Below are 11,995 nucleotides of genomic sequence, written 5' to 3'. Positions count from 1 at the left end.
TTTATATACTAAATATGAATGGGAAGTTAGGCTACAGGGCCAGATCTGAAAAGAACCTTTTGTGCCACATTGACATTTTTTACACTATATGTAGACAATGTAGAATCACTAGATTTAAAAAAATAAGACAAGGCTATGATCAGAGATAAGGTTTAGAAAAGTAACTGATGTAAGTACCTGGACTGAGAGAGAGAGAGGGAATGGAGGTAGACAAATGTTTGGGAAGAGGGAATTCAGTTTTGGAGGAGCTAGGAAGGTGATGCCTTAATGAACAAGCAATTCAGTCTACTGCTGTGGCGACTATACACCTAGGACAGGCCAAACTGCAAGGTGATGGCCAAAGCTGGTCCTTGAAACTATGGCAATGGATAGCAAATGATGGGGCCAGAATAAATGGTAAGAGAAAGACCGACCCATTGAGACTCATGCTAAGTAGTTAAAGGGGAGCAGAGTCCAGCAGAGAGAATTCGCAGATCCTCTAAATGATGGGGGCAATATGAACTTGCAGAGGCAGAGAAGGGAGAGCTGGAGGAAGGGACTGGCATCTGAGGTGTCTGAAAGGAGATGAGGAGCCATTGGGAAGCCAGATTAGAGATGTGACTGAAGCCTTGGTTTAAACTTAGTTTACTAGGAAAGCAGAGACAATATTCTTCCTTCATCATTTTTGTTATTATTCTAGGCTGGGAATGATCAAGGCTATAGGAAGAACAGAAACCACAATGCCAGGACTATCTGACTTGGAAAATATGGTGATGATGAGCAGTTGAAGAGAACAGCCACCAACAGTAACATCTAACTGAAACATAAGGTCATTTAAACCTCATGCAACTCACAATATGTAAAATCACATCACAGAAAAGTAAAAAGAAACTGAAGTTAATTTTAATCATGTGTTACCTATAACCCATTGCATCTAGGACAGTATCATTCAAACACATGGTGCTGGCCACCATGTAGGGACTCAACAGCCAAATGTATTGGACCATGGGGGTGCAAAGGTACTGGAGGTAAAGCTCGCACAAGGAGGGCACGTTCTAGCACATGTCCTCCATCTGCTGAGTGAAGTAAGACGGTGGGTTAGTGATCCTGAGGCTGATGGTAAAGACAGTGGTAGCATGCACAAAAATTAGGGAGGGATCTCAGGCTGAGTTCATCTGCTAGTCAAGAAAAGAATACTGCTGATATTCCAGAGAGGATGACATTTATTTCCATCCTGCATGATTATCACAGCATTATTTAAACACATCTGGAAAACCCTGAAATAATTTAAACCGAAGGCACAGAACAAATCAAAATACTTAACTGTGAGAGCCTAAATGAGAAAAATCCAAGTATTTTAACAGTAACAATAAATTATGAACAAGCTTCCGTCACCAAATATCATTCCAAATAGTCTTTTTCTCATAAAATCTATAGCTTAAGCTGATTTCAAGACATCCATGATAGAAATAATGTTGAAAAAAATTCTTTCAAAATACTCAGATCATCAGGTTCAATGTAAGTATTTTTATCTATCACAAAGTAGTGGTTACAGTATTTGTTGATGAATGGCCAATCCCCTGAAGAAAAGACACGTTCTTACAAACTGCTTAAAAAAAAAATAACAAAGTTGGTTACAAAATTCTATTTGGGGAGCAGGAAGAAAACTTGTTCTTTGTCAATTAGAATATCAAAGTACTTCAGTATCAAACTGCTTCAAAAGCCAATCACCATGTAACAGTAATATACTGTGTGGGACATTCACTGTATTCTGGCTCCATGTTGACAGTACAGTGTAGCAAAAAGGCTGAACAAATCAGAAGCAATTAATATTGTCAGTTATTTATTCCAAAGATAAACACTTAAAAAAAATCATTATAGCCAGGCGCTGGTGGCGCATACCTGTAATCTTAGCTACTCAGGAGGCTAAGATCTGGAGATCACGGTTCAAAGCCAGCCTGGGCAGGAAGTCTGTGAGACTCTTATCTCCAATAAGCCACTATAAAACCGGAAGTGGCGCTGTGGCTCAAGTGTTGAGTGCTCACCTTGAGCTGAAGAGCGAGAGACAACACCCAGGCCCAGAGTTCAGGCCCCATGACCAAAAAAAAAAAAAAAAATCATTTATAAAACTAACTGGAATAATCAGAGGACATGCTACAGATATAATAAACTCCAGAAACTTGGCTGCTAAGTTTGAAAATGAAGTGGTCATGCTTTTATAATATATTGTAGTATTTTGAAATACATTCTGATTATCACTACCACTTATTATTACAGAGGTCACTTGTAAATTAGCTCAGATTCTGAACTAGGTTTCTAAAAGAAACTTTTTCAAGTATGCATAATATTAATAAAGTAAAAACATTTTTTCTTATTCACTTCCTTAAGTGCCATCCAAAGGACAACTTTGTTCAATAAAGGACAGTTTTCAAAAAACTTTTCAAAAATATGAAATACTCTTGCGACCAAGACATTAACATCTAAAACCTACTATTTCAGATTAAAAAAACAAAACAAAAAATAGCATTTCCATCTCTTATTTGAAACAAGTTCTTAAGAAACAAAGTTTTAGAAACAGTTTTCTAAAACACTCAGAAGGTTCCTATCTGAATAAAATAATAAGGTTTCTCTTCTCCTACTTAGCTGTGATATATGTGGGTTTAATAGCAATATGGTTTTTATCATCTATTTTAATTGCATAATCACAAAAAACATTTTCAGACAATATTGCTGATAAATATAATACAAACTCTAGAAATATTTTTTTTAGCAAAAAACGCCTTCAGAATATTCCTATGTAGCAAAACATTCCTTTGGAAATGAATCTTTAATATTTTGGACTGTTGCAATAAATGCAGCTTTACCCTCCAGCTCTAAGCTATAATTACCGCCAATCTTCTCTGTGCATTGGGTAACATCCTCTGTTTTTCTTTCTATTCTAATAACAGCACATTATTATTATTTTTTTTGAAAAAAAAACCTCTTTAGTGGTGTCAGATTTGTCTTCATCATTTATGAGTACTGAGAGATTAAAGTAGAAGTAAAATAAACCAAAAAATCACTTTATAAGTAGTATAGAGTTTTGAAATGTTGGCACCAATGAAAAATGAGCACTGTGATATCTCTAGACTTAAGACGTATTCCTTCGGGAAGTTGTTTGTGGCAATGGCAGTAAGCACTATTGCTAGTGGCTGCTCTGACATGGGTCTGGGAGGATATATAATTCACCCTACGATTGAGTCACTGAAAACCAACAGCCACCACTTATCATAAAAAACTCAACTGGCTTGGTCACAGTTTGAGCAGCTTCATTCATTACTGTATGTACTCTCAAAGTGTACCACACCAGGGTTAGTGGAAGGATATTTTTGGGCTAACAGAAATGTAGCTAACTTTAGGAGAAAATTTAAATAAGCATAAAAGAATGACTTTAGTGGTTTTTGACCCCATGCCTGCCAACTGTGCCAACAGCTCCTAATAAGCAGAAACACAATGATACCAAAGGTGTTTCTTTCAAAAATCTAAAATGGAAGAAACAATCCTGGAAACCAGTTTCATAAATGCTATACGAGGCTGCCAGGCCAACAAATGACTGTGAGAGTGACTTTGTTCCTCTGTTCCTTCAACATGGGAACGAGAGCAGAGTGGCTCATGCCCACAGTTGATAAACCGTTTACAGCTACGATCATGTCTCCACATCTGCACAAAGACAAACAGAAAGAGAAGTAGATTGTTATTATTTTAACAGTACTACAGACGTTATCCTAACTGTTTAGCCTGAGAATTGAAATTTTACTTCCTAATTAACTGTCACCAGGGTATGTTATCTACTTTGGGAAACACTTGGAAAAAGTTTCAAGCCTATTCTGGTTTTCCCTTGCCAATCAGGAATAATCTGGTGCTAACTCCTCCAATAGCTGGTAGGGGAATTTCAAAGATATGTAAAATAATTTTCATATTAGCAAGATATAATTAGGATAATTAACCTGTTCAATTTCTGAAATACCAAACAATGCACTTGGAGGATGTTGGCTCTCATTCTGACCCCAACTTCTCTATTCCTTCTTAGAGTTCACACATTTGGGTGGTCAATTAAACTGAGAATAAGACCTACATTTCCTCTTCCTTCAGCTCTCAATACTCTCCTCTAAGTGGAGTTATTCCAAGTGGATGATGAGTACCTTCCTAGCCTTATAACGTCCCATAATTTATGATTTCTGGTCTTTATAACATGAATAAGTATGCAAATTAATAAACTGAGGCCTGGCTGGTAATTTAGCTAATTGAACAATTAATTTTCTTCATCTTAAAATAGTCTTATAAAATAGAGACTGGTGGAAGTGATGCTGTGGCTCAAGTGGTAGAGCAATTAGCCTTGAGCACAAAAAGGCTCAGGGACAGGCTCTAGTTCAAGCTCCAGGACTGGCAAAACAAAAAAAAAACAAAACAACTATATATATATATATATATATATATATATATATATATATATATTTTTTTTTTTTTTTTTGGTAGGGCGGGGGGAGGGTTGTATTTAGGATTGAACTCAGGGCCTCATGCTGGCTAGGCACGTGTTCTACCACTTGAGTCTAGTCCCTTTTGTAATGGTTATTTTTTGAGGTAGGGTCTTGCTTTCTGCCTAGCCAAGCATGGGCTATAATCCCTCTACTTGTACTTTCCCATGTCACCAGAGATTACAGTTACATACCACACCATGACCAACCATTGGCTGTGATAGTGTCTGGGAAATTATTTTTGTCTGTGTTAGCCTCAGGCTATGATTGTACATCTTTGCCTCCCAAGGACTATATGCTAGAGCCACCATGCCCAGCAGTATTATTTGGACAATATTTTCTCTTAGCAAACAGTGTTAATATTCCACTAGTGCCACATTCTGTCTAGCATATCTACATTCACATTCATATTTCTCTCTTTTCTTTCATTTTTTCTTTTCTTTTTTGCTGGTTCCGATCTTGAATATATTTACTTTTAAAGAACTAGTTATACCAAAAATTAGGCAGTAAGAATTTACCATCAACTACTTCCTATCTGTTGGTGATAACTTCTATTTGGTCTTCCAGTACTAAGCTCTGAAAAAGAAGTATTTGTCTCCTAGCTAAGCAAGTGCTTGCTGCCCAGTGAGAGGTGACAGACAGCAGAGGGGTTAAAGGCCAGAGCTCTGGAGCCACAATTCTGGTTGAATGCTAGTAAACCAGCTTTAGTTATTTAACCATGAGCAAGATTCTTAGACTTTCTAAGACTCAGTTATCTTGTTTGTAAAACAGGAATAATAACACATCTTATATGGCTGTTAAAAAGATTAAATAGGGCGACATTGTCCAATGAGAAATGTACTTATTACCTGACCTATGTAACTATAACCCGTTTATCACCTTTCTAATAAGAATAAAAACAAGAAAAAAAGATTAAATAATGTATGCCTAGCCTTTAGTACTTTCCTGATATACTACATATTTATTCAGAAAATATTGATTAGACTTACATACAAGGCACTGCTATGGGGGCTGGGAAGGTGGCTCAGTGGTAGAGTGCTTGCCTTGCATGCATGAGACCCTGGGTTCGATTCCTCAGTACCACATAAGCAAAAAGAAAAAAGCCGGAACGCTAGCCTTGAGCTAAACAGCTGAGGGACAGCACCCAGGCCAAGAGGTCAGGCCCCATGACCGGAACCAAAAAATAAAAAAAAGGCACTGCTATGGGCAGCTAGGGATCTAACAATATCTGCAGCAACATACACTCCCCCATGGAGCTTGCATAAACACAATGTTAGGCAGAGATGTGTGCTGTGGAGGCAAAGAATGTCCTACTGGTAGGACTGATGTCTGAGCAGTTGTGTGGAAGAATATCATTTACAACGTACCCAATGACTTATTTAGTTATGGTCATTGGATTGAAAAGTAGAGCTTTAAGGGACAAGGTGGTGAAGGTAATGCTTCAGTGTAGATGAGGGGCTGGCATGTTTCCTGTATGGTAAGTATTTTAGGCTGGGTGAACTATACATACAGTCTCATGAAAACTAGAGCCTTCAACTGTAGTTTGCAAGCATTCAAAGAGGTACATAAAGGAGTGAGTGTGGCTGCTGCTATAAAACTTCACTAATTGTTTTTTGTTTTTGTTTTTTGACACAGTCAAAAAAAAAAATGTGTCCCAGGCTGGCTTGAAACGCAAGTATCTGGACTCAGCCTCCTCAATACTGGGATTAGAGCTGAGTGCCACCTACTTGGAAATATAACTTTATTTACAAGACAGCGGGCTAGATTGTTGATCCCTGAGGGCTAGATCTTACAGAACATAATGAACACATACATTGTTAAGGAAAACAAGACTTACTTTAACCTTCCGTCATAGTAAGCAGGAGTTCCTAGAACAATGGTTTTGATGAAGAAAGGCTGATTGGTGTGATTCTCTTCATATCCACCAACAATACTAAAGCCCCAGCTTCCCAAATAGCTTCTTCGTAGCACTATATCATGGCAGCTGTGGAGGGCGCTGTGAAAAAATCACAAATATAAATGCACATGAAGGCTTTCATAGCCTGTTCACCTTTGCCATAAGTTCCACAACATGGTATATTTACCACTCCTGGAAAAAACAAAGCTATTTTATTTCCTAGTCATGATATTAACTTTTTTGGTGCTAAGGATTGCACTCAGGGCCTAAGTTCATGCTAGGCAAATGCTCTATCATTGACCTACACCACACCCTGACTGTTATATTCTGACAACTCCATTTTGTAGTATAGATGCAGTCCCAGGTAGACCCAGTTTCTCCAGCATTCCAAGTCGCTCTTCCCAGGTGAAGACATGCATATACATGTATGCAGGAAAGAAGCTTAAGTAAGCTTAGTTATAGAACTATACCTCAGAAATGTTTACAGAAGATTATGTGATGATATTCGTTCACAGCCAACATTCTCATTTCCAATAATCATCTGTTTCTATAAGAACAGATACACAGTGTATGAAAAGGTCTAGAATTGTGGCTCTCAGCATTCAAATGAAAGAAGACTATGACCAGTAGTGTAGCTTCTGAGTAGCATAGTCAGAGGGCTGGGGATGCAGTTCACACTAGCACACAGAGGCCCCAGGAGGGAACGAAAAAAAAAAAAAGGTAGATAACTTTCTCTTACTTTGGAAAGTATATTTTCCAAAGTATGTGACCTTAATTTACAAGAAGAGCTATTTGTTGTTCTTTCTTCCTTCACTTAGTATAGTTCACTTTAGGGTGTTTTAATAACCAAAATAGGAAACTCAAGTCTAGAGAACACTTATATAAACAACATGTTTTTTTCTTTGCACGGACACTGAGATGCTACAGTTGAAATGTTGAAAGGAAGAAAATAATCTTACACTTCCACAAAATATGGATTTGGGAATAAGCAGTAAATCAGTGCTTAAAAAAAAGTGATATAAAAAGTCAATCTTCATACATCTTTTTTCCCCCTTTTATTTCTTTTTGGTGACACTGGGCTTTGAACTTAGAAGTCACAGTTGTACTGAACCATGACTTCAACCCTCATTTTCACTGGATATTTTTAGGACTGAGTCTCATTTCCTGTTTGCCTTCATCCTTGAGCTGTGATCTGCCTGTCATCACCAAGATCACAGGCATATGCCATCACAGCCAGTTTCCCTTCAGGAAGACAGATTCTCACAGCCTTTTCTGCCTGGGTTGGCCTCATACTGTGATTTGCTTGGGACAACAGGCAGACACCACTGCACCCAGTTATCGGTCTTGAAAATCTTTTTGCCTTGGCTGTTCTAGGCAGCCTCTCAAGTATTTAGGATTATAAGGACTGAGCCATATATTTTCTATTTCATAGAATAAATATTTTAGAAAATATATAGAATATATTTCATAGAAAATATATTTTAGGAGATATATATTTTATAGAAAATGTTTTTCAGAGTAAAGAAGTACCTTTTATTAAGTGAAATCAGATCTACAAACATCAAATGTAAGGTTTCTTGTTTTTAATCCATAAAAATGATTTCTTAAAGTTGTTGTAAAGTGATATACAACTGTCAGAACTTGTAATTTCTTAGCTCATTGATAAGATGTTTAGAGATGGACTGGAGCTAGGTCCCATGTACACAGGAGGCCAAGTAATGTTGTATGCAAATTTACATGCAACAGAGCCCTCCATGAATCTTCAAAAATGGCCTTTGTTGGCAGATATTCTTTCAGCACAGGTTGGCTCAAAAATAGATTTGACTAATAAGCACATATTTCTCTTCTAATGCCTTTCTTACAGTCCTTGGCGTATCAGAAAATGCTAAGTTAAAAAGACATGCATTTGTAGACTTCAAGACAAGGCTGGGAGAACAGATGAGGGCAGTTAACGGAAATACCAGCCCCACAGATTTCTCCAAGAGGTTGCTACATAAACAGAGGGACAAAGTCTGATGAGCTCATGGGCGCAGGACAGCATAGGTGGCAGGCTGTGCACCCACAGGTCCTGTCATCCTAGATTTACATAGCCACTCAGGAATCAGATTGAGAACTGAGCAAGATAAATGAGGCTCCCTCGGAACTCTCAATTTTAGGAACTCTGAAGGAGTTTAACAACTATTTAAATCATGCTTACCTTTCAATAGAAAAAGGAGTAATCAGTTTTGATGCACAGCATAAATGTATGGCAATTAAATATTCTTTGTTACCAAAAATCTGTCCACAAGGTCCTTTTATATCTGTAAGTCATGAATGCTGGTATGGCTTTAGGCTTTAGTTGTCAAGTTAGGTTACCAACAAATGAAGTCTAATAGTACCTTGCTTTATTCTGCTATTTTTATGTGAAAGTACTTTATAAACCACAAAAATGATATTCAATTATATCATAAAACAATTACAAAAACTTATCCCACATGAATCAGAAGGCTGTTTATTTTTATTTTATTTTTTATATTTATTCTTATTCTAAAGAATCAGTAATTTTCCTACTTGGTAAGAGTTAAAATGTTTCACTATAGTTTTAGGATTTTTATACAGCGGAGATTATAAACTGATTTAGAAACTAATGATGGAAATATGAACTCTTCCTATTTCAGTACGAAGTAACAACTGAATGATAGGAAAGTGCCTTTAAAAAGACTACTGGGGGGGGGGCTGGGAAGGTGGCTCAGTGGTAGAGCGCTTGCCTTGCATGCATGAGGCCCTGGGTTCGATTCCTCAGCACCACATAAGCAAAAAGAAAAAAGCCGGAAGAGGCGCTGTGGCTCAAGTGGTAGAGCTCTAGCCTTGAGCTGAAGAGCTGAGGGACAGCGCCCAGGCCCAGAGTTCAGGCCCCACGACTGGACCACCCCCTCCCCCCCAAAAAAAAAAAAAAAGAATGAAGCACTGTACTCACAAACGGACCTGTGGAACTGAAACCCGTTTGTACAAATATTCAAAGATAATAAAAAAAAAATTTAAAAAAAAAGACTACTGGGTTGTGGCACAGCCCAGACATTGGATTATTATTTTTTTAAATCACATGCACTTGAAGGTCAAACAGAGATCAGAATGGATGTTGATAAGTGACAGCTTTACCTAGTAATGAGAAGAACATCCAATCTAACGTCTAATCAACTTAAGATCCTTAGTACAAATGGGAAGAAATACTTTCTTCATTTTAACAAACAGAAACAGATACAAGGTTTTGGATTTCTTTTCTTTCTTTCTTTGTCTGTTTTTTAGCTAGTTCTTGTTATTAAATGACTTTCTTAAATGTCATTAATTTTTTTCATGTTTTTCATGTTTTTTTTTTGCTGGACCTGAGGCTTGAAATCAGGGCCTAGGTGTCTCTGAGCTTTGTGTTCAAGGCTAGTGCCACATAGCTCCTTCTGGCCTTCTCTGAGTAGTTTATTAGAGATAAGTCTCAAGACTTTCCTGACCAAGCTGGCTTTGAACCATGATCCTTAGATCTTGCCTCCTGAGTTGCTAAGATTACAGGTGTGAGCTACATATGCCTGGCTGAAAAATCACCATTTAAAAAAAGAATCTGATTTAATAATAGTACTTCATCTAATTAAAGTCTTTTGTTCCCTACTGGGTATGTTAACTATTTTACACACAGATAGAGATTGCAAATATGATTATTACATAAAACAACAACAACAAAAAAATCGATCAGTACCTTGGGAGTCCAAGCCACATGACCCATGATGGAGACCAGCTGGCATCGTACTCATTCTCACTGAAAACACTTGGCTGCTCTTCTGAGGTTTGAGTTGTCTCCTCGACCACCTGGACCTCCAATGCTTTGAGGACGACAGCTGGGGAGGCAGCACTGGCCTTCAGCATAGCCACAGCCTCACTGTGACTTAGATTGGTCAAGTCAATACCATTGATATTCAGCAATACATCACCTGTTCCAATAAAGAAACAAAAAATATGGTCGTGGCCACCAAGTGGTTATTTCCCTATAACTATTGTAAAAACTGTTGTAAATGGATCAACAACTGTTAGTTCTGATTATTCAAAAAAAGTAAACAACTAGTTTTTACTTCTTTATAATTTTTATAATAGTGAGGACAAGTCTAAATCAAGTAACACATTCCAAAATAATTCCAAAATTCAGAATAATGTCAAATATAGAAGTGTGTCTTGAGGCACATTGATAAAGCTGGAAACTCAGATCTTTAGCCTGAATTCAGTTGAGTACAGGCCCTGGGCACATTCATTTTTCTTATTCAAGTTTCAGAGTTTTTTCTAATTCAATAATGATGTGACGCCCTTTACTTTTGGAAATAGATTCTATTTTATATATGTACAATTATATACATCAAGACAGCCCTGCATAGTTCACTCAGGGCAAACATAACAGAATATGTACAGAGAAACAACCTCGAGCTACACAATAAAATGAAACTTGTGATTTAAAAAGCTTCCTTTGCTAGAGGGAAGAAAAAAATGTGTATTGTTCTCCCAAGCAATATAATGAAGAAGAGAGCGGAGGTTAGATAAAAGGTTAGGAAAGGACATTGTGCTAGAAAATCTATAGAAAACCCACTCTTCCACTTTTTCACCTATTTTACAGATTATTAAAGGGAAAGATTCTCATTGTAGAAAACTTCAGAGAAAAAAACCAGTTGGGTACAGGTTTTTATTTGACATGTGTTTACTTCTCTAGTAGTAGAATCTCTGGATCATATGGTTAATTCTTTGAAAAACTGACAAACTAAACAGTTACATTATTGCATATTTCTATCAGAATCTTACTTTCTTGTTAACATTTGTTATTGTCTCTCTTTCTATGGGCACTCTAGTGTATGCGGTGGTAACTCCCTGTAATTTTGATTTGCATTTCCCTAATTATCAATGATATTGAATAGCTTTCTCAGAGATTTTCTGCAATTTTTTTTTTTTTGCCTTTGGAGAAATGCCTACTCAGATTCTTTGTCCATCTTTAAACTGGGTTATCTGTGGTTTTTATTGAGGTATAAGAGTTCTTTATAAATTCTAGATACAAGACAGATGGTTTGCAAATATTTTCTTTTATTCTGTGGGCTATATCCTTATGCCTTTTTGGTGAAAACTTTTTCAAGACAAGCATTTTCAATTTCCATAAAGTCCAGTTTATCTTTTTTTTTTTTTATTACTTTTGCTTTTAGTGTAATATTTATAGAAATCCATGCCTAATTAAAGGTTATAGGAATTTACACCTGCATTTTCTTCTAAGATGTTTAGCCTCTTACATTTTTGTCTTGAAGCCATTATGGTAGGAGATACAGGTCTAAATTTATCCTTGGAAAAGTAGCTTTAATGCTCATTTTTCTCTTTATATGAACAGACTAAGTCAATAAATACTATTTTTATCATAGTAATAATGGTTAATTGTACCCTTCCCACCTATGTACCCTTTCCACCTATCAAGAAGGAATGCAAAACAGTAAATGAATTTACGCCTAAAGTTAATTTTGTCCTTTACCTCCTAAGTCCCATTCTACATAGATACTTTATTTTAATCAACATTTTGTATTTTAGTGAGCTGGGCCTTCAGAGTATCTACCACAAT

The 11,995-nt window shown here is 36.9% G+C and overlaps 1 protein-coding gene across 3 annotated transcripts in view; it reads right to left on the bottom strand.

Annotated features, from left to right (window-relative positions):
* Nucleotides 1–1,182: 1,182 nt before the first annotated feature.
* Nucleotides 1,183–11,995, bottom strand: part of Lnx2 (ligand of numb-protein X 2) — an 82,141-nt gene continuing 71,328 nt past the window's right edge. For all 3 annotated transcript variants that reach the window (XM_070003068.1, XM_070003065.1, XM_070003066.1), the window contains 3 exons: nucleotides 10,115–10,346; nucleotides 6,331–6,489; nucleotides 1,183–3,678 (listed from right to left, as the gene is read on the bottom strand). In XM_070003068.1, coding sequence (XP_069859169.1) covers nucleotides 3,543–3,678; nucleotides 6,331–6,489; nucleotides 10,115–10,346 — 527 coding nt within the window. In that variant the 3' untranslated portion in view covers nucleotides 1,183–3,542. The remainder of the gene's footprint in view (nucleotides 3,679–6,330; nucleotides 6,490–10,114; nucleotides 10,347–11,995) is intronic.

Source organism: Dipodomys merriami, unplaced genomic scaffold (assembly GCF_024711535.1).
Source record: "Dipodomys merriami isolate MVZ:Mamm:240054 unplaced genomic scaffold, mDipMer1.0.p SCAF_6, whole genome shotgun sequence".
Taxonomy (NCBI): domain Eukaryota; kingdom Metazoa; phylum Chordata; class Mammalia; order Rodentia; family Heteromyidae; genus Dipodomys; species Dipodomys merriami.
The sequence above is the reverse complement of the archived record's forward strand: the minus strand, read 5'-3'. Positions and strand labels throughout refer to the sequence as shown.